Source organism: Podarcis gaigeae, assembly GCF_964106915.1.
Source record: "Podarcis gaigeae genome assembly, chromosome: 4".
In the NCBI taxonomy this organism is placed as follows: Eukaryota; Metazoa; Chordata; class Lepidosauria; order Squamata; family Lacertidae; genus Podarcis; species Podarcis gaigeae.
The window spans coordinates 29,038,227-29,064,183 of NC_139677.1; the positions used below are offsets into that span (position 1 = coordinate 29,038,227).

The window sequence follows — 25,957 nt, forward strand, 5'->3', positions numbered from 1 at the left end:
AGGTTAAGAACAGTTTCAGGTTAAGAACGTAACCCTGGAACGAATTAAGTTCTTAACCAGAGGTACCACTGTATGCCCAGTAGCACCAAACTATAATGGGGAAGGATACTTTTCCTCCTATTGTGAAAATCTCCAGCTTTTCAATCAACAATATCACACAGATTCCCAGCATCAGCTCCCAAACTGAATAGTAGCTGGCCCCTTCTGGAGTTAAAGCTACTGCAGTGAAGTTCAGCATAGAATCTAGTTGATAGTGCAGTGGTTTTAACAATGTGAAGATTGCTGCTGCTGCTGCTGCACCGTGGTCCCTATGCTTCTGGGACAGACATCCCAATTAGTTAACAGATGTAAATTACCCCAAAGGGGGAGGGAAACGATGATTCCATCAGGGAGTGGGATTTACATAAGCTCATCTCTGCTTCTAGTAAAATGCCTTGTGGAAGTTATATTTAAAAACCCATCCACATTTCACAATTTAACAAGTGGGATCTGCAGCCAAAGGTTGCTGTAGACCCCTAGCTCTAACAGAACTTCTCCTGTTCAAGGTTCAGCCTGCCCACCAGCCAGCCTGCCTTTTCCAGGGGGAGCAGAGGGAGGCAAGCTAGGTGGGCAACTGGCTGTATCTGTTGTTGTTTAGTCGTTAGGTGGTTAGCTTCATGACCCCATGGACCGGAGCACGCCAGGTGCTCCTGTCTTCCATTGCCTCCCACAGTTGGATCAAACTCATGTTCGTAACTTCGAGAACACTGTCCAACCATCTCGTCCTCTGTCATCCCCTTCTCCTTGTGCCCTCCATCTTTCCCAACATCAGGGTCTTTTCCAGTGAGTCTTCTCTTCTCATGAGGTGGCCAAAGTATTGGAGCCTCAGCTTCAGGATCTGTCCTTCCAGTGAGCACTCAGGGCTGATTTCCTTCAGAATGGATAGGTTTGATCTTCCTCCAGCACCATAATTCAAAAGCATCGATTCTTCGGCAATCAGCCTTCTTTATGGCTCTATCTAGTGTGCAACAATTCCTACTGCAGTGATGAACTCAGATGGTTGGGTAGCGGCAAGAAAGGAGGATTGGGTGGAGATGTTAAGAGTGGGGAGTGCCAAGTGGAATGGGTGATGGGCCTGAGTAAGCAGGCAGTTCAAGTGGTGTGTTTTGCACCACCTTGAGCCTCTGGACCAGGCTGAAGGATAGCCGCCCACAGAGCGCATTGCAGTAATCAAATCTTGAGGTTACCAGTGCCTGAATCACTGTGGCCAGAATATTCCTGTCCAAGGTCATCTGTAATTGATGTATTAGCCATAGCTGGTAAAATTCTAGGAGATTTGTAGTGATTTCTTCGTTGACTTCTCATGTACTAAGCTGTCTGTGATAATTTGAGATCTAAGACTGTTTTTAGACTAGTAATGTTTGGCGAGTTTCGCTGCCCTGGAGCAATGTTCAGGTTCTGGTTCCTGTGAAATCTCACCTTTTGTAGCACTGCGCTGACTATAAATAAAACTTGTTAAAGCATATTTTCTCTTGGAAGACCCAAATCATCGACCACATTAAAACCTCTAAGGCTGGAGGGCTAACCGTTCCCTTGGATTGGCTTTTAATGTATTAAACAGTTTCAGATTTACTCTTGATCTCATTTTAACACTTTGAATAACTGGAGTTGCTTGCATCTGTTTTCATTGGCTGCTCTTCTGCATATTTTAATTTTAATGTAACTGTGCAATTCTTATTCATTCTGACACTAGCAATCTCTCATGAGAATATCTGTTTGTGTACATTCTCTGTTTTAAAAATTGCTGTGAGGATTGAAATAGGTTTTTTGTGCCTAAAGGGTGATTGGAAGCAATGGGAACTGAAGTGCTCAAAAGTGTATTTTTGTACACGATGATTTATTATTAATTTGGGATCTAATCCAGCCAATTCCTGGTCAGTGCACCAATGTTAAATGGCTCTTCCACTCAGGGTTCAGATTTGGTAATTTGCAACCCAAAGAGATGGAGAGAAAAGTGTGATACCACAGACTGTATCTGAAACGAATCAAGTGGTTTATTAGTGTCCAGTGCTTCAGTTTAAGGCTTATTGTTATCTGCATGTTACTGTGAAATCTGGAAAGGATAGCAACTTAACACAATGGAATAGGGAAATAAAAGTTCCTATGGTTTAAAAATGGTGTAGGAATTGCATTACAGTTGAGTTGACAAAGCGATCACAATTTTCTGTTTCAGTCCCATCCTAACTGAAGATTTGGCTTTCCTTCCTCCCTACCCATCTTGTTGAAAATTTCAAAGTTCCCTAGCATTTTTGCATTTTGGTATAAAGTTCATAGTTAATCCATCCAGGGCTGTGAGCCAGGATCTTGTGGCCTTCAGCAGATGAATCTGAGTTGAATAGAGAGCAAGGAAAAGAGAGAAGAAATAATCCTTTGAACACCCTTTATACTGATCAGGAACTGAGCCAGGAGGATGGAATTTCCCATCTTCTCCCTTAATTTAATTACTAATGTAGGTGAACTCACATAAAAGGTAGACTATGGTTTACCATAATCTATCTGGGGGGAATGTATAATTGCGACCCTTTCTTTTCCAGCACATTCATTGAAACATTTCATCAATATTTATAACTCCTTATGCATTATCATGCTGTTGTTGTTGTTTTTTCTCCTTGTCTGCTTTGGTATATTTCCAAAGGACTCATGCCAACCTATTTATGTTGATAAATACGGTGTTGTCTTCGGGCTCATCATCAAAGCAATTTGCCAAAAAAGTGTCACAGAACTTGTCATCTATTTTGGTCCTTCATGGACGTTCTACTACTTGTTGCAGATAATGGTTCTGCAATACTTCTCAGGGTCCAGATTAATTTCTATTGTTAAATTGCTGGGAGTTTGTAAACAGTTGCTTCAAGTCACTTGGAGATGTACCAGTCAGATCCACCACCTTCTGCCTGCTGGGGGCATATTAGACTACTTAGTTTTGAGTTTTGTACACCTGGTTGAATATCTATACCTCATTTTGTATAGCATAGATGACTGGTGCATCCTAATGTATTTTGGCATGTTTCCTTCTGTGCTTTTAAAAAACATGGCTTGGCTTGAACTTTGTAGTCAGGGAAGAGCCATGTTTGGCATTGACAAATGCATTTGAAGTTGTTGCCATCTGGTATTGTTTTCTGTAACCTTGGGGAGCTAAGACCTTGCTTTTCCCTGCCTTTTATTTGGGAATTTTCCACTACTATATTTCCCATTTCTAAAAAATGCATTATTTGCTAAATGTGACATAATGAATTGCTACACCACCAACTTGGGTGATTTCAAAGCTGTTATTACAACTTTTAAGAGAGTGGGGTCATACACTCTCCCTTGCTTGCTTTGTTTGTAAATAGGGAAAGGAGTGAATTTAAACCATAAATTTGTGTTGCCTAAACATGCTGAATTCAGATCTGAAACCATGTAAGACATTGGAAAATGTTTAATTAGAAATGTTCAATTACAGTCTTACTGGGACTGTAAAGGATTCTGCATTTGCATGCCATTCTAAACTGTGGTTTAGCATTTTCAAGAACGAACTGCAATAAGCCTTTTGCGCTCTGCCCTTTCTTCCTCTGGTAAGGCCATGATGAGATTGGAACAATAAGATTTTCTGTTAGTTTGGCATTACGCCTGAACCATAATCTGTAGCTACTTTGAATGGGACTTTGTGAATAAGCTCACTTGTAACCCATGGTTTGAAGGTGGCTTGTTTCAGCAAACCATAGTTAAAATTAGCCAAAAGTTTACCCATGGTTAGAAATCATGGCAAGCTTCCGTTAATGAAAAACAGAAACAAAAGTTTCCCAACTTCTCCTTATGGGCTTACTGGAGAACAAATGGGGAGAGGGAGCCCATGAGCTGAAGGCTCTCTATGGCTTCTCTTTTTAATACTAAACTATGACTAAGTGTTTCACGCAAGCAGGACCAGAATGTGACCAAATGTTGCAGGTTTCTTTTTTCTGTTCTAGTTTGAGTCTTTGCCTTTAACATGGTACTTCTCCTTGCCTCACGACTGCAGGCAAGCAACATATTTGATCCCCAATTCTATTTCAAAAATGTCTCACCTGTGAGGGCCAGGCATCCTATTGGTAGTTGCTGAAACAGGGCAGATCTGTTGCAGTATATCTAATAGCAGTGAAAATTTTCTCTGGACACTCCCTTAGAATGTCAGGCAGTGCCCAAATGACTTCAGACTTAAGAAAGCCAACCACATTGGATTTTAGTGGCTTGACTTTGACCTGGGGTGGGATTAGAGACACCTCTCATTTTCTGCATTATTATTTATTAGATTTATATGCCTCCCTTCATCCTGGAGATCATGGGGCAGTTTACAACATAAAAAACCCAAAATACACAACATAATTGCGGGGGGGGGGGGGGATCTGTGCAGAATCTGACTGGAGTGGTTGTTGAATGTTGACTTGTCGTACCTTGGATTTTTAATTTAATCTGTTGCAATGGGAGTCCGTTTTGCTCCCGGAACAATTTGAAAACCAAAGCACGGCTTCTGATTGGCTGCAGGGGCGCCCCGCAGCCAATTGGAAGCCACGCTGGACATTTGGCTTCCGAAAATCATTCAAAAACCGGAACAATTACTTCCGGGTTTCGATCGTTCGGGAGCTGAAACGTTTGAGTTTGAAGGCGTTCGGCTTCCGAGGTTCCACTGTATTCTATAATATCTGAGGACCAACAGGCTACCTTGGGGTGTGGGTCTCAGGGGGAATGCAATGGTGGTATGTGAGGGGGTACTACCACAACTACTGCCTGAGGTAGCTTCCTCTGTCTAATTACAGGACTAGTTCTGATGTGGTTCAGCTGCAAGAAATGTTATTAAGAGATGAAAGATCCCAACAACTTTACTGCTGTTTCCTCTTACATAATTTATCATTATTTGTGATCAAGCGTTTGAATTGACCAGATCGCCTGAAAATAATCGTGAAGAGACAAAACAAAATATTTCTTCACTTTGCTTATCAATTGATGAATGATAAGGCTATCTTTGGCCACTTCTAGCTTTTGACAACTTCTGCCCAAGTGGAGATGCCTGGGTGCGAAGATGACACCTGACAACTCCACCATCTGGGGATCATAGGTTCTAGTCTGTTTTCCCAAACTCATGCCCCACCTTGTAGAATTCTATTAGTTACATTTCATCTGCACAATCGTAATGAATTTCTGGAACCAAAAATGCTTTTTCTGTGCAGCCTGAGCAGGTGCAGGAATGTCCCGGGATCAAGTGACTTTTCTCCTATAAGTTCCCAGAGCTCTTAACCCAGTTCAAGGTTGTCATATGAACTAGCCAGGTGTTTTAATTGATAACCAATCACAGTCAGTCCATCCTTTGAAAAAATAAGGCTTTGTAGGGCAGCTAGACATTCCATTTTGGCAGCTGCAACCTTGGTTTAAGAAGCCATTTGGCACCTAGCTTATATATTTGAATTTCTAACACTGGAGGTAGTATATACCACATAATACCAATTGCTAGGAACTGCAGCTGGGAAGAGGGCTGTTGCAGTCAGTTCCTGCTTGCACACTTTCCATGGGCATTTGGTTGGCCACTGTGAAAACAAGAATACTAGGGCTGATCCTGCAGGGCTCATCTTACGTTTTTATGATCCATCTATGCACATTCTTTTTTCTTCTGATTCTTCTTTGAACTAGAGAAGAGGATTTTCAGGATATTGCTTATAAAGCTCTGCTGTCGACGCAGAGGCATATTATTTTGAAATGTGGTTTTGCCAAACAGAGGCAGTCCCAGCAGTCCTTGACCGTAAGCTAGCTGAATGAAAGTCACTTTGGCTTCTCCTTGTACAACTTGAATGAAAACCAGCTCCTTTAAACTCTGTAGACATAATGTCTGGTTCTCACCTAATCAGAACTGCCATTTATTTTTAGACACCTTTCTCACCCAAAGCTTTTTTGCTTCTGTTTGCTTTCCTTTCCTCTGAGGAAATGGCTTCTGTATCCTCCTCCTTTGTTATAGGATTCTCTGCTTAACTAATCAAGTTAAAACAAATGCAGGTTTCATAACTGTTTCATATTTGAAATTTTCCAACTGGGTTTTTTAATTATTTTTTAAATAGCTTTATCACTGTGTGCCCCTATTTTGAGACTTCTTAGGGGATGTAGACTGACACATTCAATCTTGATTCTCAACTGTGTGATGTGGTAGTGGCTTCTGTTGCATTTATGATGTACAAAAGGCCATAGAAATTCAATGCTGGTTTGATTTTTATGTTAAAAAGAAATAAACTTGACCTGCCTTTGTGCAGCTGAGATGTTTTGCTAACTTTGCAGAACAATTGTGTGGGAAAAGTCATATTTATTTTAAAGACTTTATGCCATTTTTCTAAATATCAAAGCAGCTTAAGGAGTATAAGAAAGTAATGTATATACCATAAAACAAATACCAAAGACATAAGTAGCATCAACTGAATCAACAAAACACCTAGCACCGAGCTTTCCAGGCAAGAAAAAGCACCTTGCTACCTTTTCTGAAAGCAAGTAAACAGACTTCCACTTTACAGTGGGAAAATCCTACATTCAGCTGTCTGCCAAATAGGGTATTAAAATGATGGTGTAAAACAAATTTACTGTTAAGGTGGTTTTCTCACCTAGAACAAAAAGTGAGTAATAATTGTTACATTAATGATGTTTTGCAGTGTGGCAGATTTTGTTCTTTTTTAAATCCTGTGATATTTAAGGAAGAAAATGCTACCTATTCTGAAATATGCTTTGTATTTCTGGCTTGCTGTTTTAAGCGAACAAAGTATTTTGTTCTAATGCCTCCTTAATGGGAGGGAATATGTTTTAGGGAGGAAAATGAGTTTTCACAATAGCAAATGTTCTGGAAGGTGTATAGTAGTCTTCAAAATGGTGGATATAACACTTAAAAAGAGTTTTCAATTCTGTTGCTTTGTAGTATTGAACTAACGGTTCTATAAAATCTCATACAGAAAAGACACTTACCGTATTTTTTGCTCTATAAGACTCACTTTTTCCCTCCTAAAAAGTAAGGGAAAATGTGTGTGCGTCTTATGGAGCGAATGCAGGCTGCACAGCTATCCCAGAAGCCAGAACAGCAAGAGGGATTGCTGCTTTCACTGTGCAGCGATCCCTCTTGCTGTTCTGGCTTCTGAGATTCAGAATATTTTTTTTCTTGTTTTCCTCCTCCAAAAACTAGGTGCGTCTTGTGGTCTGGGGCGTCTTATAAAGCGAAAAATACGGTATTTAAATTTCACACTCTTTAACATAGGTTAGTTTTCTATGGTTTACATTGAAGAAATGGCTTTGAAGGCCTGAAAGTGAAACATTGCTAGCTAGCACTTCTAAACTGATCCTTCTTATGCTTGTCTACTGAAGTGGCATGTGTGATTTACTTTTCATGCAAATCTTCAGTTTAGGACTAATCATAGATGACTAAACTAATTTTTACTTAGAACAAAAAGCATATTTGATTAAATTAAGTCAGCTAGAGCTGAACCAGGCATGCCAATTTTGCCTTGAAATTTTTGTTAGAAAAAAACTGGGATTTCTCAAATCAAATATACAGTGGTACCTTGGGTTAAGTACTTAATTCGTTCCGGAGGTCTGTACTTAAACTGAAACTGTATTTAACCTGAAGCACCACTTTAGCTAATGGGGCCTCCTGCTGCTGCCACGCCGCCAGAGCACAATTTCTGTTCTCATCCTGAAGCAAAGTTCTTAACCTGAAGCACTATTTCTGGGTTAGCGGAGTCTGTAACGTGAAGCGTATGCAACCCGAGGTACCACTATATATCATTTGCATCTTCAGAAAAAAAGGCCTGCTTGTATGTAGCATGGTAATTTTAAATTGAAGGAGATGCCTGTTATTGAGTATATAAAAGAAAATCAATATGCACAGATCGTTCCATGTGAAAATCAATTGTCTGAAGAACTAGCCTTCCAAGTGGCATTTTATATACAGGCCAATTCAGAGAATTAGGAGAACAGACTGCAGAGAGCTTTAGGCTCATGAAATGAACCACTCTTGTTCAAGCTTATTTTTATTTCATTTTTTAAAAAAACTATTATATTCTCAAAAGAACATGAAAAGTGCATTTTAAATGGATTTGAGACTTTTATTGAAAAGGTAAAAAAAAGGCTTTCCTCCACTGTAGCTTGGTCCTTCACTATCCCTGTTGGTTTAAGTCTTAAACCAACTCTCCCCTTTGCACAGGGGACAGATAAGATCAGGTGCAGTTTGCTTTGCATTTCCAATTAACACGGTAGGATACTGCTGTCTTTCAAGCTGCTAATTGGCTTGGTGGTGGTTGGGCAGAGACTGAAAAAGAAATCCTGAGTGGATATATTTTTGAACAGTAGGAATCAGCAGCCAGAAAAATATTTATTTCCCCTCCCCTTGATGTTGTCACACCATCTGTTTCCTTCAGATTTCTGAGCAGGCACAATCATTGTTGCGACAAATTTCTTTGCACCTCAGAACTCTTGAGTACATGAAATGAAATGTACGGCCAATTTGCATCATCACTATAGTTCAATGTTATGCTTTTTTCCAAAGCATGACAGTAGGTCATCTTCTTGCGGAAACTAAAGTATTCTGTAATCTTCCATTTTGATTATCTGTGTTTTTAAGCTAACCATGTTTGTACCATAGAGATTTTAAAAAAAGAAAAGTTCTCCCTGCTCCTGCCTGTGTTCAGGAATCATCGGTAGGCCTTGGTTACACACACACACACACACACACACACACATACCGCCCCTGCCCATTGCATTTTGGGTTGCTTTCTTACATTGCTGCACACAGCAGAAACTGGTTGGGGATGTCTTCACCTGATGCCCATTACCTGATTTGTTTCCCCATGCCAAGCTCCAGTTCACTGAATCTGTCACCACTGCATGTGTCATCATCTGCACATGCTCAAACCAGCTGCCTTAAATGTACACACCTCAGCTTAACTGCAGCTTCCATCCTCTAATGGGCTGGAAGCTGGTTTGAGGGGGAAGCACATCTAACAGGAGTATTTCTCAAGCAGCTACACGATATGTATGGATTGTGGCTAGCGTTTTGTGTACTCCACTCCAAACACCAGCAGTCAAAGTGAACTGAAGCCAGAGTAAATGGCATTGTGTACATAGCCCTAGTGTGAATGAATGTAGAAATCTGCCTTATACAACACTATTGGCCCATCCACACCATGGTCTAATCAGCAACAGGTTGTCAGAGTTTCAGGCAGAGCTCTTCGCCAGCTTTACCTGGAGATACCAAGAACTGAATCTGAACCTGGTACCTAATAGGAAGTTGCTACTGACGTGGAAAGTACACTTACCTGCAAGGTTTTGCAACCAGCAACGCATCAGTTTGCAAGGGTTCCATATATGTGTTTAACTGTATCGCAAATATGTTGTGATAAGTAGGTCCTGAACTACTTGCCTCTTTGTGTTTCCAACACTGAGTGATCCTATGCACAGTTCGTAGAGCCATCTGTACTCTTCTAGCCAGGAAAAACATGTTGTACATAGGGATCATGAAACTGAAAAATAAGTTATATCTCAGCCACAATGCATCTCATGTTAAAAACCGGAACTAAACCTTGGTCCTTGTGTCAACTTGTTGTTTTGTAATTCAGTAAAATACTACTAACCAGATGTGGTTTATTATTTTGCTTTAATTTAGACAGTAACAGGCCAATCACAGTGATTTGCTATTGTGAGTAAATTCTGTTTATATGTCATATTTATCTAACTTTTCATTTTGTTACACCATAACCTTCATTTTTAAAGTGGGGGGGGGGGAGGTAGAAGAGTCGGGCAACCAAGTTCAGTTAGTGCATACAGAAACCATTTTCAAGATTCATAACTAATATTGAAAGCCTTTTCAAGCTGGACCTCTCTTCACGATGAATATTTAAGAACAACAGGAGGAACAAAGTGACTTTTTAAAAAAACTGCTTTTAACTACTTTCTGCGATAAGTCTTGTGTTGAGGAACAGATTCTTAATATTCTCTGATGAAGAGTGTTATTACATTCCAAAGAGCTTCATTTAGTTGCCTTTGATTGTGTGTGGATCATATGATCCAAAAAATACCTTGGACTCTGTAAGCCACAAAGAAACAGCTGAGTTGCTTCGTGCATTGTGGTTTTCCTGTTCCTAACTGTGATGAAAAAGTTTCATACATATTACAAAGCGTGAAGATTGTGTTTCTCAAATTGTTAGTATTCGCTTCTGAGTCCAGTGTGTTGTTGGACCTGCACATACTTCTCTGAAAATCACACTGCACAGTAGTTGCAAGGATCAGTGTGCTGTTGTGGGATAATACAAGTTATCTGAACACACCCACAGTTAAATTAGCCAAGTGTCTCTCATAGAAAGGGGTTCTTGCCAAGTAAAGCAACATAATCAGTTTCCCGCCCGCCCCTCTCTTCTGTATTAAATAAGATGAAGAGACAATGCAGAACTTCCTGGTATGGTTTAAGACAGCAGTGGTCTCCCTCCCTTCCTTCCCACTGTAATTTGTGTGTTATTTGAATTTCCTTGGGAAGTGTCCTCTTAGCTTTTTCCCTTTTGAACGCTTTGAGGAAAAAGCCATTCTGACTTTGAAGAGCTCAACTGCAGTACCTTCAGTTTCTTGGGGCTCCAGCAGCACTTAAAAAGAGGACCTGTTACAGGAAAGGTGCATAATTTGTTTATAGCATCCTACTTAGCCTTGCTATTTTATTCTGTCCTGTTGAAAACAGCGGAACAGTGCAAACTTCAAGGACAGGGGAAGAGATAAACCTGATGGGGCAGATGTGGGAGCTGAAAGTTTAGCAATTTAAGCAATAGATTTCTGCCTGGCTGGCTGCTGACATGAATCTATGAAGAGAAACTCCATGTGCCCTTCTACAGTGGAAGCCTAAGACGTTGCTTGGTAATTGCAGAATACCCCTGGGCATTAAGAAGGAGGTTGCAAATATGTAAATAATGTTAGAGGCGATTTGGAAATGAAGGAAAACTCTCTAATATTGTGGGAGAGCTATGTGGCTCTATAAAGGAGATATAAGGAGATGGACTATAAAACTGGTTATGACCTCTTCTAAAAATGATGAGTTCTGACTGAAAACACACCTGGATCCAAGAACAGAAGTTAGCTACTCAGAAATCTCTGTACATTATTATTTCTCATGTAGATTTCTGGCTTTACAAAACGGCTACTGAAGAGGAGAGGCAATGAATGTGTTCCGTGCTTCAATATATTAGTTACATTTTGTAAAATATATTTAGCAGTATACAGTGTAATTTAGGTTCATCAAGAAATTGTCACTGCGATCAAAACAAGAGTGAATTATCTACAGTTAAATCCGCCAAGTGTTTTATTGTTTTGTTTATTAATGAGAAGTGAAATACAAAGAGTTACCTTTCATCTCCAAATGCTAAAGTCCTGGACAACTTTTTAAAAATGCTACCTTTTTAAGTAGCGCTGGAGTGAACATTAAAGGCTACAAGAAAAAGATATTGTGGGTTCTCTTTGTATGAAACATTTTTTTAAAAGTTTCATGTGGCAATAGCACAATGTCGCAACGTGGATATGCAAGAGAAGGACAAGAAAATCCTTTCCGAATTCTGCGCAGAGTGAACCATGTCTTTCACAGTGTTTCTTCAGCAGTACAGCGGTCTCTGACAAAGAGGCATGGGCGAAATTACCCACGCCACGCCTATTCTGGTAAGATTTGATTTCAGAATAATCATTTGTAATCTTTTAACCAATGTTCCAGAGTATCAGTGTCTGACTCACATGCCAATTCTTGTATGTGCCAGACACTTTACTTTTACTACATTATTCTTTTATTTTATTTTTTAAAGCTCTCAAAATACGGCAACACCTTCCTCAGTTTTAGTGCACTTGTAATGGCACAACCTTATTTAATGGTCCCAAGTGATGCTGACAAATAAAAAATATGTAGTTTTTAAACAAGTGAGTGTTCAGTATAATATATATTTTAGAGTTTGTAGGTATCGGATCAGGTTTTTCTAACCTTTTAATCCTAGTGATTGAAATGGCATTTCAATGGGCCTCAATGAATATCAAAATATTCCACCTATACTTTTAGTCACGGTACAGTATTATGAGCAATGAATGTCACCCTTTATGTAGCATGTAAACTATGCATTGTATAAATAATTCTTGTTTAGAAAGTAATTGTTTGTGACAATATACATTTCACAGTCTGGAAAAAAGTACATGCAATTAACCCCACCCAACCTTTCCACAAATGTCAGATATTGTACGTGTCCTGCAATATAACAGGAGTGCTTTTTAGGTTTCATATCTGAGGTGTGTGTAAGTAAGTGTCCGGCCAAATACACCTTAACTTGTGTTTAGTACTTAATTGCCTTAAAGGCTTACAATAATTGGTGTAGAGACAAAGCCACCAGAAGCATTTAATTCAGAGGCTGAATGGCAGAGATAAAAATCCATCATTTGCTTCCAGTTCTGAGTTGCAATCTTGTTTACAAAACTGGGTTCACAAGTGACCGTGATTTACATCCAGGACTACAATCTGGGTAGGGTTTTGTTCAAAATATTTGAACTGTCTTTGCTCAGTGACCTGCTTGGGGGTGTGGAGAGGAAATACACACATACATATCGGCTTGGTTTTGTCAGCTGACAAGGGTATGGTGGCTGTAAATAGACCTTGGACAAATTTCCAACCTAGGATTTGTTTTAATGAATTTGACTTTTTGCACCACTAATGAAATCACATTCTGCTATGAAAGACGAAGCCCTATTTTAATAGGCACTGCCTCATATGTTTAGCAGTAATTTTAGACCGTGAAAATCAGAATTATTTTTTTTAATTCAGTCAGGATCATCCCCACCCCCTCACTATTAATTTTATAATAGGCTTTTGAGAAGCACCTGTTGATCTTGCTCAGGAGTGAATTAAGTCGACTTCCGGAGGCGGCGCGAAACAGCAATGGCGGTCCTCTTTGCGCTGTGAAGAGGGGCTCCGCGAAAAAGGGTCGTCCGCTGCGGCAAAGCGGAGACCCATCAAGAAAAACCGCAGGCAGAGTGAGCCTGCGGCCGTGGGACTCGGCGGGCGCCTGGAGCCCCCCCAGAAGCGGGGAAGGAGCCTCGTAAGAGGCTCCGGAACGTGAAAGGGGGAGCGGCGCTGTGAGTTCATCGCTCTTTTCGTGGAAGCAAAGCCGCGCTGCTGCTGCTGATGAGCGCTGACCTTTCTTCTTGAAAGTATCGGAATTGGAGCAACATACCCGTGAGTAAGGGTCCTAAATTTTCTAACTAAATTGAAGAAATTCGGCCGAAAGCGGGAGGCGAGTAACAGGAAGTCAGCCTCCCGACTCTGCTAATTAGATCAAAGCAAGGGCTCGGAAACGAGCTGAAGTATTTAAAAAGGGATTGTCAAAGTGGAAGAAAGGGTGCATTGAGAGACTCTGTATTTTGAAGACAAAAAGGAAAGAACTGTGGGTTGTATAGACTTTTATTCTTTAGAACTATCCTCCAATTTCTGAGCTAAACGGGGCTGAAAGAGATAACCCCGTCACCGGGCTGCCAGTGCATAGAAAAGAACTGTCAAACTGCTGTCAAACTGATGACATCGTTGCAGAGATTGAAATTGTTGCATAGACTGAGATACAAATATTAAACATTGTTGCATGGACCTGTATTGATACTTTATGGCTGGATTTTAAAAGACTAGAAGTTCTGGAAACCTTCCTTTTGTGTTTGGGAATTATTAAACTCAATATGGGGAATTGAGGAACTTCAATGGCGGAAAATAGTTCCTTTCTTTTTTGAAGCTTCGAAATACTCCCCCTATAGGACTGTGGAAACATAGTTGCATGGGAACTGAACTTTATTGAAACCTTTTGTGGTTCTTTTTATTTATATTTGGGACTTGTTTTTCCCATGGGACAAAAGACCATTTGACCTTGAACAGAGGCAGGTGTGGAATGAGCGGCACAGGGAGAACAAGAGCAGCTAAAGCTAAAGATAAAGAAAAAGAGAAAAAATCTGGGCAACTTTTGCAAACAACTTTAACTCATCACCGCAGATCATCTGTCCCAACTGTGCTGACAGCACAGGAGGTGGAACTAGTGCAGCCTGCTGCAGAAGACATGGCAACTGGAGGATCTGAAACAGTTTTAAAACAAATTTTGGAACAATTGGCAGTCTTAAACCAAAAAGTGGACAATCAAACATCAAAGATTGACCAAGCTACATCCTCTATTGGCAAATTAACTGAACAGGTTTCGCAGCACACTCAGGCAATTGAGAAATTGCAAGGAGCTACGGCTGAAAACTTTAAATTAGCTGTGGAAGCCAACCAAAAAGCAGAACAGGCGAACTTAAAGGTGGATGAAATTAAAGGAGAGGTAAGACCTTTGAGAAGGCAGGTAGGGGAACAACAAGCCTACCTGGCATTGGTTGAACTGAAAAGTAAAGATAGTAATCTCAGGATAAGGGCTATCCCGGAATTGGAACAGAATAATCTAGAGGGATTTTTGACACTTTTGTTCACCAAATTCTGGGGAATTGAGGAAGAAAAGGACTTTAAAATTGTGACAGCCTTTAGACTGGGAAAATCAGTAAAGAAAGATAAGCCCAGAGACTGTTTGGTTGCTCTGAGATCAAGAGAAGAAAGGGATAAGATACTAGGCCTACATTTTAAGAAATCTTTGGAGGTAGAAGGTAAAAGGGCCGAAATTTACAGAGATATACCCAAATATCTCTTGGAACTTAGGACTACCTATATAGATTTGACCAAATTGTTGAGACATAACGGAATTCCTTACAGGTGGGAGTTTCCACAAGGACTTTCATTTACTTACAAAGGAAGGAAAATAAAGATTAAATCACCTGAAGACCAGCAGAAGTTCCTACACGACCACGAGGAGGACCTGCAAAAAGGAGCCGCAGCTTCTTGGCCTCCACCACCACCGGGACCATCTCCAAGAGTTATACCACCAGGACCAGGACCAGCATTACCTCCCCCGGGATCGGGAGGAAGCTTAGATACCCCATTGTAGAACCCGTCAACTGATTCAGGATGTCTCTGCAGCTTCTTAGTTGGAATATAAATGGCGGAAACTCCCCGGAAAAAAGAAGGAAAGTCTTTCACATTTTGAAAAAGGAACAATTGGACATTATCTGCCTACAGGAAACACATGTGACAAGGCTCCATAGAAAAGTGTTAATTAACAAAAGACTAGGCCAAGAATTTATTTCTTCGGACAAAGTTAAGAAGAGAGGAGTGGTGATTTATGCAAAGGAGAGCCTGTCACCGAAATTTTTATTTAAAGATGAATATGGCCGAATTTTGGCGATTGAAATACAGACGCAAGGAGAAAAAATTTTGATATTAGGAATATATGCTCCAAATGAGGGAAAGTCGGAATTCTTCAGGAAGCTGCACGAGACCATGCTGGATTATTTGGACTATAGCAACATCATTATGCTGGGTGATATGAATGGGGTCGTGTCTGTACATATGGATAAGTCACAAAGTGCTAACATATCGAAAGACGGCAGACTACCCAAAACTTTTTTTGAAATGACAGACAATATGGACTTAGTTGACATTTGGAGGGTTAAGAACCCGCTAGGGAAAGAAGGGACTTTCTTCTCTGAAGCTCATCTGACATGGACACGAATCGACCAAATCTGGACAACTAGAGGACTGGCACCTAAGACTAGAAAAGTGGAAATCTGCCCAAAAACCTGCTCCGACCATAATGCTTTGAAAGTGGAATTGAGACTTAACACAACCGGTACCTTTAGATGGAAAATGAATGACACCTTATTAAGAGATCAGGAGATTGTGAAGAAGGCCCAAAAAACCTTAAAGGACTATTTTGAGATAAATTTGAATACCACCGTGGAAAAAAGAACAATCTGGGACGCAAGTAAGGCAGTCATGAGAGGGTTTCTAATACAACAAAATACGATTAAGAAAAGGCTCTGGAATGAAAAGAAGGAGAAGATATTGGAGAAAATAAGAGAAGGAGAGAAAAAATTGAGATCCAGGCCTAAGTCGAAGGATGTGTTAAGAGAAGTGAAATTTTTCCAGGCGCAATACTCAAAATTGATAAACCAAGAGGTGGAATGGAAAATTAAACAAATGAAACAAAGATCCTTCGAATCGGCGAATAAGTGTGGGAAACTGCTAGCCTGGCAGTTGAAAAAGAGACAAAAGCTTAATACGGTTACAAACCTAGAGATCGAAGGGAGAATGGTTCAGAAACCCGAGGAAATCAGAAAATGCTTCCAGAGGTACTTCAAAGAACTTTATACACAAGGGCCGCAAAAAGCCTCAGAGGTGGATCAATTTCTTAAAATCAATGGATTACAAAAAATACCCCTGGAAATGAGAACAAACCTGAATTGTAACATTACACAGCAAGAAATTGAAAGTGCCATTCAAAATCTCCAACTTGGCAAGTCCCCAGGCCCGGACGGCCTAACCTCCAAATACTATAAAGTTTTAAAGGACTATTTGACACAACCTTTGATGGAGGTTTGCAACCAGATAATGGAGGGAAGGAAGGCACCGGAAACGTGGAAAGAAGCTTTCATCACATTGATACCTAAATCAGAGACTGAAAAGACCCAACTTAAGAACTACCGCCCCATTTCACTCCTAAATGTGGATTACAAAATTTTTGCTGATATTTTGGCAAATAGACTTAAAAAAGTACTAAATGAAGTGATTCACAAGGACCAGGCTGGCTTTCTCCCTGGTAGGCATTTGTTTGACAATACAAGAAACATTATTGACATTATGGAACTTCTACAAACAAATCTGAATACCAGAGCGGTTTTGATTTTTGTTGACGCAGAGAAGGCCTTTGATAATGTTTCTTGGATGTTTATGAAGAAAAATTTGGAAGGGATGGGAGTGGGGCGGGGGTTCGAAAATGGTATAGAAGCAATCTATACAGAACAAAAAGCTAAATTAATTGTAAATAATGTGGTGACAGAGGAGTTCAAAATTGAAAAAGGGACACGCCAGGGGTGCCCTCTATCCCCCCTATTGTTCATTTCAGTTCTGGAGGTATTGCTAAATATGATTAGAAAGGACCGGTTGGTTCAGGGAATCGAGGTCGGAGTGAAACAATACAAATTGAAAGCATTTGCAGATGACTTGGTATTAACACTTCAGGAACCAGTCTCTAGCACTAAAAGAGTGTTAGAATTAATTTCTGATTTTGGTCGGGTGGCGGGGTTTAAGTTAAATAAGCAAAAAACTAAGGTTTTAGCAAAAAATTTGACAGTTACAGAAACAGATGAGTTTTCTAAAGAAATGGAGCTGAATGTGGTTAAAAAAGTAAAATACCTAGGGGTGTACTTGACCTCCAAAAATTTGAATTTGTTTAAAGATAATTATCAGAAATGTTGGTCAGAAATCAAAAGAGACTTGGAAATATGGTCAAGATTGAAACTTTCCTTGTTAGGCCGAATAGCTGCTGTAAAGATGAATGTATTGCCGAAAATGTTATTTTTGTTTCAGGCCCTACAGATCGTGGACAAGGTGGAATGTTTTGGAAAGTGGCAGAAGGATATTTCTAAGTTTGTTTGGCAGGGCAAAAAGCCCCGAATAAAGTTTAAAATATTAACTGATGTGAAAGAAAGAGGGGGATTTGCCCTGCCGGACTTGAGGTTATATTATGAATCTGCAGCCTTCTGCTGGTTGAAAGATTGGATTTTATTGGAGAACACTGACGTCCTGGATCTGGAAGGGTTTGACAATGCGTTTGGTTGGCATGCATATTTGTGGTATGACAAGTTTAAAGTGCACAAATTGTTTAAAAACCATATTGTCAGAAGAGCAATTTGGAGGGTCTGGATAAAATACAAAGACTTATTAGAGAGTAAAACTCCGAGGTGGCTCTCACCGGTGGAGGCCAAGGCACGTAAGAGACCCAACATGGAGGCCCATTGGCCTAAATATTGGGAAATAATTGAAAAAATTGGAGACAATTGGAGGCTGCTAAGTTTGGAGAAATTGAAAACTAAGGTACGAGATTGGCTGCACTATGCGCAAATTCAAGAGGTATTCAAAATAGACAAAAAAGTTGGATTCCAGGTGGAAAAATCGAAACTGGAGATTGAATTGTTAGAGCCAAAAAGTAAACTACTTTCGAGAATGTATAACTTGCTGCTTAAGTGGAATACACAGGATGAGACAGTCAAATCCGCCATGATAAAATGGGCTCAGGATGTGGGGCATAACATTATGTTTGTAGACTGGGAAAGGTTATGGAACACCGGTTTGAAATTCACGGCTTGCACTGCCTTGAAGGAAAATATTATGAAAATGGTATACCGGTGGTACATGACCCCAGTCAAGTTAGCTAAGATATATCATCTGTCTGACAACAAATGTTGGAAATGTGGAGAGGCGGAAGGGACATTCTTTCATCTCTGGTGGACCTGCCCGAAAGTGAAGGCCTTCTGGGAAATGATCCATAATGAACTAAAAAAGGTACTGAGATTTACCTTACCTAAAAAACCAGAGGCCTTCCTTCTGGGCATGGTGGACCAGAGAGTGTTTAAGAAGGATAGAATCTTTTTTATGTATGCTACCACAGCAGCAAGGATCCTGATTGCAAAATATTGGAAGACACAAGATTTACCCACGCTGGAGGAATGGCAATCGCAGTTGATGGACTATATGGAACTGGCTGAAATGACTGGCAGAATCCGAGACGTGGGAGAAGAAACAACTGAGGAGGACTGGGAAAAGTTTAAGGACTATTTGAAAAAACATTATAAGCTGTATGAATGTTAAAAAATGCACCTTTCAGGAAATTCTAGCTTCAGCAAATGTAAGTTAATGATATGAAAATTAAGACACAAGAATTCAGAGGTAAAATAATGAATCAACTTTATTGTGTTTAATATAAAATATATAAGAATTGAGCTACAGTAAAATTGAAAATAGGGAACATGATAAAATGGAAGTTACAATAAGTTTTGAAATAAGTTAACAAATTGCTGATGCTTTATAAGACAGAGAACGCAGGGTTCGGAGGGTGTGGGGAAGTCCTATAGAATAGATGGAAAAAGAATATGGAAACTTGTTACTTATACCCTATCTTCTTATAACCACTCTTTATTCTTTTTTCTGTATTTTTAAAAAGCAATAAAAAATGTTTATAAAAAAAAAAGGAGTGAATTAAGTCAACCTCAATCTCAAGTATTGAATAGAGATTAACAGTTGCTCCTTTTAACCTCTGTTTTAGAGTAGGCCTGAGGTTCAGAGGCTCTTTCATGAGGTTGTGTAAGGTATCCAATTCAGTAGACTTCTTTTGTTGCTTTCAAGATAATGGCCTTATTTCACCTGTCTCTTGCAAATGCGTATTATTAGTCCCTGAGTGTGTTTAAATCTGATTCTCACATGGCTGGACAGCAGGTACCTTGGAATAATAAAATATCTACTCAACAAATTTGGCTATGGTTTTGGCTAAGGGCATAATAAAACACAGCCAAGTAATCTTGAAGGTGCATGTGATTCATTTCATACTAGTTTTTGGTGTGTGCGTCATTCTGTAATTTCTTACCAAAAAAAAAGAAGAATATAGTGCTTGCACATTTTGTCTCATATTTCAGGTTCTACAAATGCTAGAAACTTCCTTTCTATCAAAAAACGAAAGGTGGGAATCAGGAGTATGAGTCATTGGTGGGTGGGCTACCCCCACCCCCGTTGAACTCTTATGCATGTTTAACATTGTTTTGGCTACATAACCACACTCAATGCCTGCAGGTTGGAAAAGGAAGGGATTCTTTTTCTTGCAATATATTTTAATGATAGTTCTTTCAGTTCTAGCATTTTATACATCTTCCTCCATCATGAAAAATAAAAAACAGTCGTTGCTGCATAATTACAGTTCAATAAAAGCAATTAATTTACATATTGTCATTATATTTTTCCAAAGGTTCAGAAAGACACTCACGTATTTCCTGAGTAATAAATATGGTTTGCCACCAGGTAACCTGCCTCACCCTTTGCAAACTCGGCAAATTACATTTGATAACTCTATTCACATTGACAGCAAGTGCTCCCCTAGGACAAATGTGTTTCTATTGAAAACATATTTTCCTGTCTGTGTTAGAGTTTACACAAGATCACTGAGCTGCAATGCCTGCTGAAAAGGTTTTTGTGCTGGCAAATCTACCTAGACACATACTTTAGTTACCTATATTTGTTTTAAAGTGTTACTGATTCTTTAAATCTTTGTTTCAGTGATGTTAGTTCTCTGTATATCTGTTTTTTAAATTGTTTTGTAGTTTGTAGCTGTATTTTATCTGCAAATTTGTTTGTGTACCGCCTGGAGAGCTATTTAAGTGGTTCATACATTTTCTAGATTAGGTAAAGCCAAAAATATCAGTATCTTGTACTATTTCAGATCTGAAGCCTGTCCTGAAGTTTTAAAGGCCTGGTTTGTAGTAACCCAGTTGTTAGGTACCTCTGCTTTATGTAAACATCCTGGGTGACTGTAGACAATTTTATAACTATAAAGAGAAAACAGCAGACAGCAACGATGGGTGGTGGTGATGGAATTGCATAGTAACTTTGTCCAACTTCTGATAATAAAAGGAACAAAGGTCATTCCACACACAAAAAGTAAAGCCAGATCAAATAAGCATGATCTGTTGGAAGAGGAAATATTTCGCTCCTTGTTAGATTGGGTGAAGATGCATTGTATTGCGATTTCAGTTAAAGAAATGGAAAGCTATAGTGTTTTTTTGAGTTGCAGCTCCTGGCTAGTTTCTATGGCTCAAGGTAAGTAAAAGAAATTTGATTTTGTAGCAGAATGTGAGGACTGAAGTGTTTATATCACTTAGACTCGCTTACATGGCAGATAACAGGGCAGATACTTGTAGCTTCTGGCATTTGCTGAGGTGAATTTTTACCATGCCATTTTCTGCCAATCCCACTCTTCTAATAATTTACAGAGGCTTCATTAATTTTACCAGAGTACAAAACCAGAGGTTACAGGTGACTATTTTTAAGGGGTTCCAGTCACCACAGGCCATGTTGGCGCAAACCTTCATTTGAGATAGCATTTTTGTGTGATTCAAGGAACAATTGTGCCCGTCAAGTATCTGTTTGGGGAGTATAAATCCATCTAAACCCCTTCACTTTGCAATTGGGTTCTTTATTAAATAGAAATAATGTTTTCATTCTTTGAAATATAGTTTGCAAGGGAGTACCACAGGCTTAGTCCATAAACTTAATAATGCCATAATTGCTTTGCTGGGTGCTAGATAAGAGCCAAACACACCTCAATAATGAGTTGGGATCAGATTCTGTACTACACATTAGGGTAAGAACTATGCTGCTTCATCTTCATACAGAAATGTGGAAAATTTTCTTTGTTGTTCTCCAAACAGGCACAATACCACAAATCTGCCCTTGCCCAGGTCAAACTAGAGTCCATTTAGCCCTTCCTATACAATCTAGTGAGTTCTTCAGGGTTTCAGAGGTATTACACATCACCTTTTAAATGGAGTTGCAGCCTGTTGCATTTGAGACTTTCTATATCTGAAGCAAGTGCTATGATCCCTCCCCAACACAGCAGGCAATTTCAGTTGTCATCTGACTAAGAGCTGCTTTTCCCATTACAAAGGCATTGAAAAAGTACTGTAGGTAGGCCACTGACTTCGTATTGCTTCTTTTCACTCCTCTGCAAAGGAACAGTTTCTATTTATCTTGTAGGAAGATGCACAAGTCAAATTTGCTCTTGTGTGTATGCACTTTCATGTGTGTTTCTGCAACTTGCCTCTGTACCAGCTTGCTTAAAACAATTTAATGTAGTGTGCTATGATGTTGCTTTTCTAGGAAATTTTCAGTCTGTCCCAGGAAATTTTCTGATGCCCTAGAGCAGGGGTGCTATAACTTCTGCCCATTGAGATATTGTTGTTCTGCAATTCCCATCGTCCTCAGTCACCATCTCCAGTGGTGATTGATGTAGTCGAGCAACACCTGGTGAGCCACAGGTTCCCCACCCCTTACTTAGAGAGTGATGTAATTGAGCATGTTATTTTATTTGTATTTAGTAAACAAATCTATAAACTTTGAAACTTCCATGCTGCTTTCAACTACTGTCTCTATTTTTTTCAGTGCTCAGGAACACCCAACCCTATTTTGACTGTACCTTTACCACCTACTGCATAGGGTGGTGCTGTTAAATAGAACTGCAATGTCCTTTTCTCACAAGGTTGGAAGTTACTGCTGCAATATTGCAGTATAGAGTGCGGCTGGGAGAAGGCTGCAAGCTGCTATGTCTTTTTGCTTGCGTAGCTGTTCTTGAGCCTAGAGAGCACCAGTCTGCACAATGCTGGTTTCTTGCTACATCAGTGGTAGCCAACATGGTGCCTTCCAGATGTTATGGACTACAACTACCATCAGCCCCTGCCAGCATGATGTAATTGTCAGGGGTAATAAGACCACAACATTTTAAAGACAGCATGTTTGCTATCCCTGCACCACATATTGATCACAGGAGTAAGGGGAACAAAATTAATTGGTCCTTGAATCTCTTTCAAGTAGCACAGCTACGTACAGTGGTACCTCGGGTTAAGTACTTAATTTGTTCCAGAGGTCCGTTCTTAACCTGAAGCACCACTTTAGCTAATGGGGCCTCCCGCTGCCACTGCTCCGCCGGACCACGATTCTGTTCTCATCCTGAAGCAAAGTTCTTAACCCAAGGTACTATTTCTGGGTTAGCAGAGTCTATAACCTGAAGGGTCTGTAACCCGAGGTACCACTGTATAGGAATACAGTCATACCTCGGGTTGAAGTAGCTTCAGGTTAAGTATTTTCGGGTTGCGCTCCACAGTGACCCGGAAGTAACAGAGCACGTTACTTCTGGTTTTCACTGCTCACGCATGCGCAGACAGCCAAAATTACGTCACGCGCATGCGCGGAAGCGGTGAATCGCGCACATGGGTTGCGTTCGCTTCAGGATGCGAACAGGGCTCCAGATCCTGTTCACATCCAGAGGCACCACTGTATTGGAAACTGGGTAGGATTATTAGTCCATATTGTCTGTTCTTTCTGGCAGCAGCTCTTTCAGTTCTAGGTCAGGGGTGTCACATTACAGTCTACCTTTGTCTTTAAAAAAGAAAGAAAGGAGATGTTAAGCCAAGTTATTGAGCCTGGGACATTCTACATGCAAAGTGTGCTCTGTCACTGATTCTATCCCCCAGACTGTACCAAGCAAAGCCATGGAAGGGAAGAAAGAAAGGAATGCAGTTATGGGTGCAAATAGAAAAAATGGCATGGAGGGAAGAAAGGAATAATGTTGGCTCCATGCCTTACCCAAGACTGCAAAACCCATCAGAAGACTGGAGTTAAAATGGACCCCAAAGAGCACTGGGGGTATAAAAAACAAATCACTGATGGGTTTCGGGACAGCTGGAACAAATGACAACCAATAGACATTCACAGTGAAAAGTAAGAGACAAACCAGAGAAGGAATGGAAATGGACTCCTAGTAGAAGCTGCAAACCTAACAAGGCAAATAATCATAAATGAAAAGATTTGGGTGCATAATGGGCTAGGAATTCCTCTGCCGCTGTATTGTATGCCTTGAATATTTGATGCTGCAAAGGATTTTGAATGGCTGAAGACTGGTGTACTACTTATGGGGCGTACTTATGGGGCGTACTATTCTAAAATGACAACAGTGGAATATGACATGTAGGAGACTAAAGCAAAATGCCTTTTCTAAACAAGATCATTTCCTGTTGCATTTTCTTTTAATGTTTGTGTTACCCCACCCATAGTCAGCATGAAAGTACATAAAGAAGCAGCAGTGTAAACAACAAAGTGGAAAGGGGTGGCTCTTGTTCCTGCACACCCTTTACTTGCATGCAGGACTAAAACAGGAAGCACCTTAGGAAAGTCAAAAGTAAAAAAGAATAGCCATTGTTCTAAAGTTTGAGATCGAAACAGAATATTAGAGGTAAGATTATGCTTCCTTTTGGGTTAACAGAGTAGACAAGTATACTGCCATGCTGCTATGCTTATTTTATGACTGGTGAGACATTTTGTAGGCTTATATTTTTCAAGTGCATGGTTAACATATAGATTTAATTACTTGCAGATTATAGCTTTACATACTCAGTCTTTATTTAGTGTGTTTAAGTACCAGAGTTTATTTCCTTTACATAATATAGCTGGCAACAGTTGATTTAGGGGCCCTGTTTTCCATTCATAATTTGGTGTAAAACAAACCCCACCCCAATTCTGTAAGGAAGGCATCATAGCATTTTTCTGGAGCTCCCATAACAATGTTTAAGTGAAAGTTTGTGGGGTTTATTGGGGGGGTTAATGTACGCTTAAGTGTCTTGTTCCATGCCTGTTCCATGGTGAAGAGCAGGAGGTAGCTTGGCTTCATTCTTGTGACAACTTTCCCCAGCCATGGTTGGATTTGTTGTTGAATTACGACTTGCATCATCCCAGATCATTGGCTAGGCAGGCTGGGAGCTGTGAATGCAAACAACAACTGGAGAGCCATTGATTCCCTGTCCCTTTTCTGTGCAGTCTTACCACCTTAATCAGAGGCAGCAATCCTTCTGAAAACCAGTTGGTGGAAACTGGAGGAGGGAACAGTGCTGTTGAACTCAGATCCTGAATGCCGGCTTCCTGTAGGCATGCTGGACTAAATGGACCACTGGCCTGATCCAGCAGCCTCTTCTCATGTATTATGTTGGGTGTACAGTGGTACCTCGGGTTAAGTACTTAATTTGTTCCGGAGGTCCGTTCTTAATCTGAAACTGTTCTTAACCTGAAGCACCACTTTAGCTAATGGGGCCTCCCGCTACTGCCGTGCCGCCGCTGCGCGATTTCTGTTCTCATCCTGAAGCAAAGTTCTTAACCCGAGGTACTATTCCTCGGTTAGCGGAGTCTGTAACCTGAAGTGTATGTAACCTGAAGCGTATGTAACCCAAGGTACCACTGTAATTCAAATCAGTCCCTCCCTGCCTCGCCCAGTTGTTTCATTGGGGAGCGGCCTGGACAATTTGATCAGTGGCATAAATGCTGAAGTGAGTGCAGATTAATTTCAACCCCTCTTTGCCATACGTCACGCCACCCATGTACATCAGGACTTAGTGGGCCAAATCAGAACCACAAGCTAAATTTCCACCCTGATGTCCTAGAAAAGAATCCAGGAAATTTGCATTGTTTTGAATCGGAATCGACTTTACAAATGTTTACAACATTAAAAAACAAATCACACTGGAAAGTTATATTGATGCTTCTGTTTGCTATTTTATGGTAAGGTCAAATATGTGTCTTAAGCAGTTAGGCTAACCACCTGGGTATTTGAGTAAATCCCACAGCATTGGATTTCTAGCCTTATTTGACACTGAGTAAATGCTACAATGCTTCAAGAGGAAGGAAGCACACATGGCAGCGTAGCCACATCTATCATAGCACAGCAGAAGTACAAATGAGAGAGAGAAAAGAAAATGGCCTAAAATCAACCATACACATCATTTACACATTCTTTTAAAGAAACCCAGTGCCTGATTTTCTCTTAACTTACACAAACTATATCAATGGTTTGTGGGGGTTCAACAGTCTGCTTAATAACCTCTAAGGTAGGAGAGTCCTTTCTTTCTTTTCTTGCCAAGTGTACAACCCATGGACGAGCTGTAGTGTCAGTGGACATTGGACACGACCCCAAATAGGTGGTTGGATGTACCATACTTTTCCGTCTATAAGATGATGTTTTTTTACCTTGAAACAACGCTTAAAAATTGGGGTCGTCTTATATGTAGGTAGTGGAGAGGGGGACGGTGGAAATGATTTCTGTCTTGAGTAGTAGATTGTCACTGGTGTTATTGTGGGTGATAGGCTGCTGCAGCAATGTCCGCTGGCGATTGGTCGCTGCTGTCACAATGGCTGTTGGTGATTGGGCCCTGCTGCAGCAATTGGGCATGTGAT

At 40.2% G+C, this 25,957-nt stretch overlaps 1 protein-coding gene across 12 annotated transcripts in view; it reads left to right on the plus strand.

The window, feature by feature from the left end:
* Nucleotides 1–25,957, plus strand: part of MCF2L (MCF.2 cell line derived transforming sequence like) — a 120,881-nt gene that overhangs the window by 27,570 nt on the left and 67,354 nt on the right. For 3 of the 12 annotated variants that reach the window (XM_083735203.1, XM_083735217.1, XM_083735219.1), the window contains exon 1: nt 10,457–11,700. The exons of the other annotated variants lie outside the window; for them this stretch is intronic. In XM_083735203.1, the coding sequence (XP_083591329.1) occupies nt 11,550–11,700 (151 nt within the window). In that variant the 5' untranslated portion in view covers nt 10,457–11,549. Of the gene's footprint in view, nt 1–10,456; nt 11,701–25,957 lie in introns of those variants that run through there. 12 annotated transcript variants of the gene reach the window in all.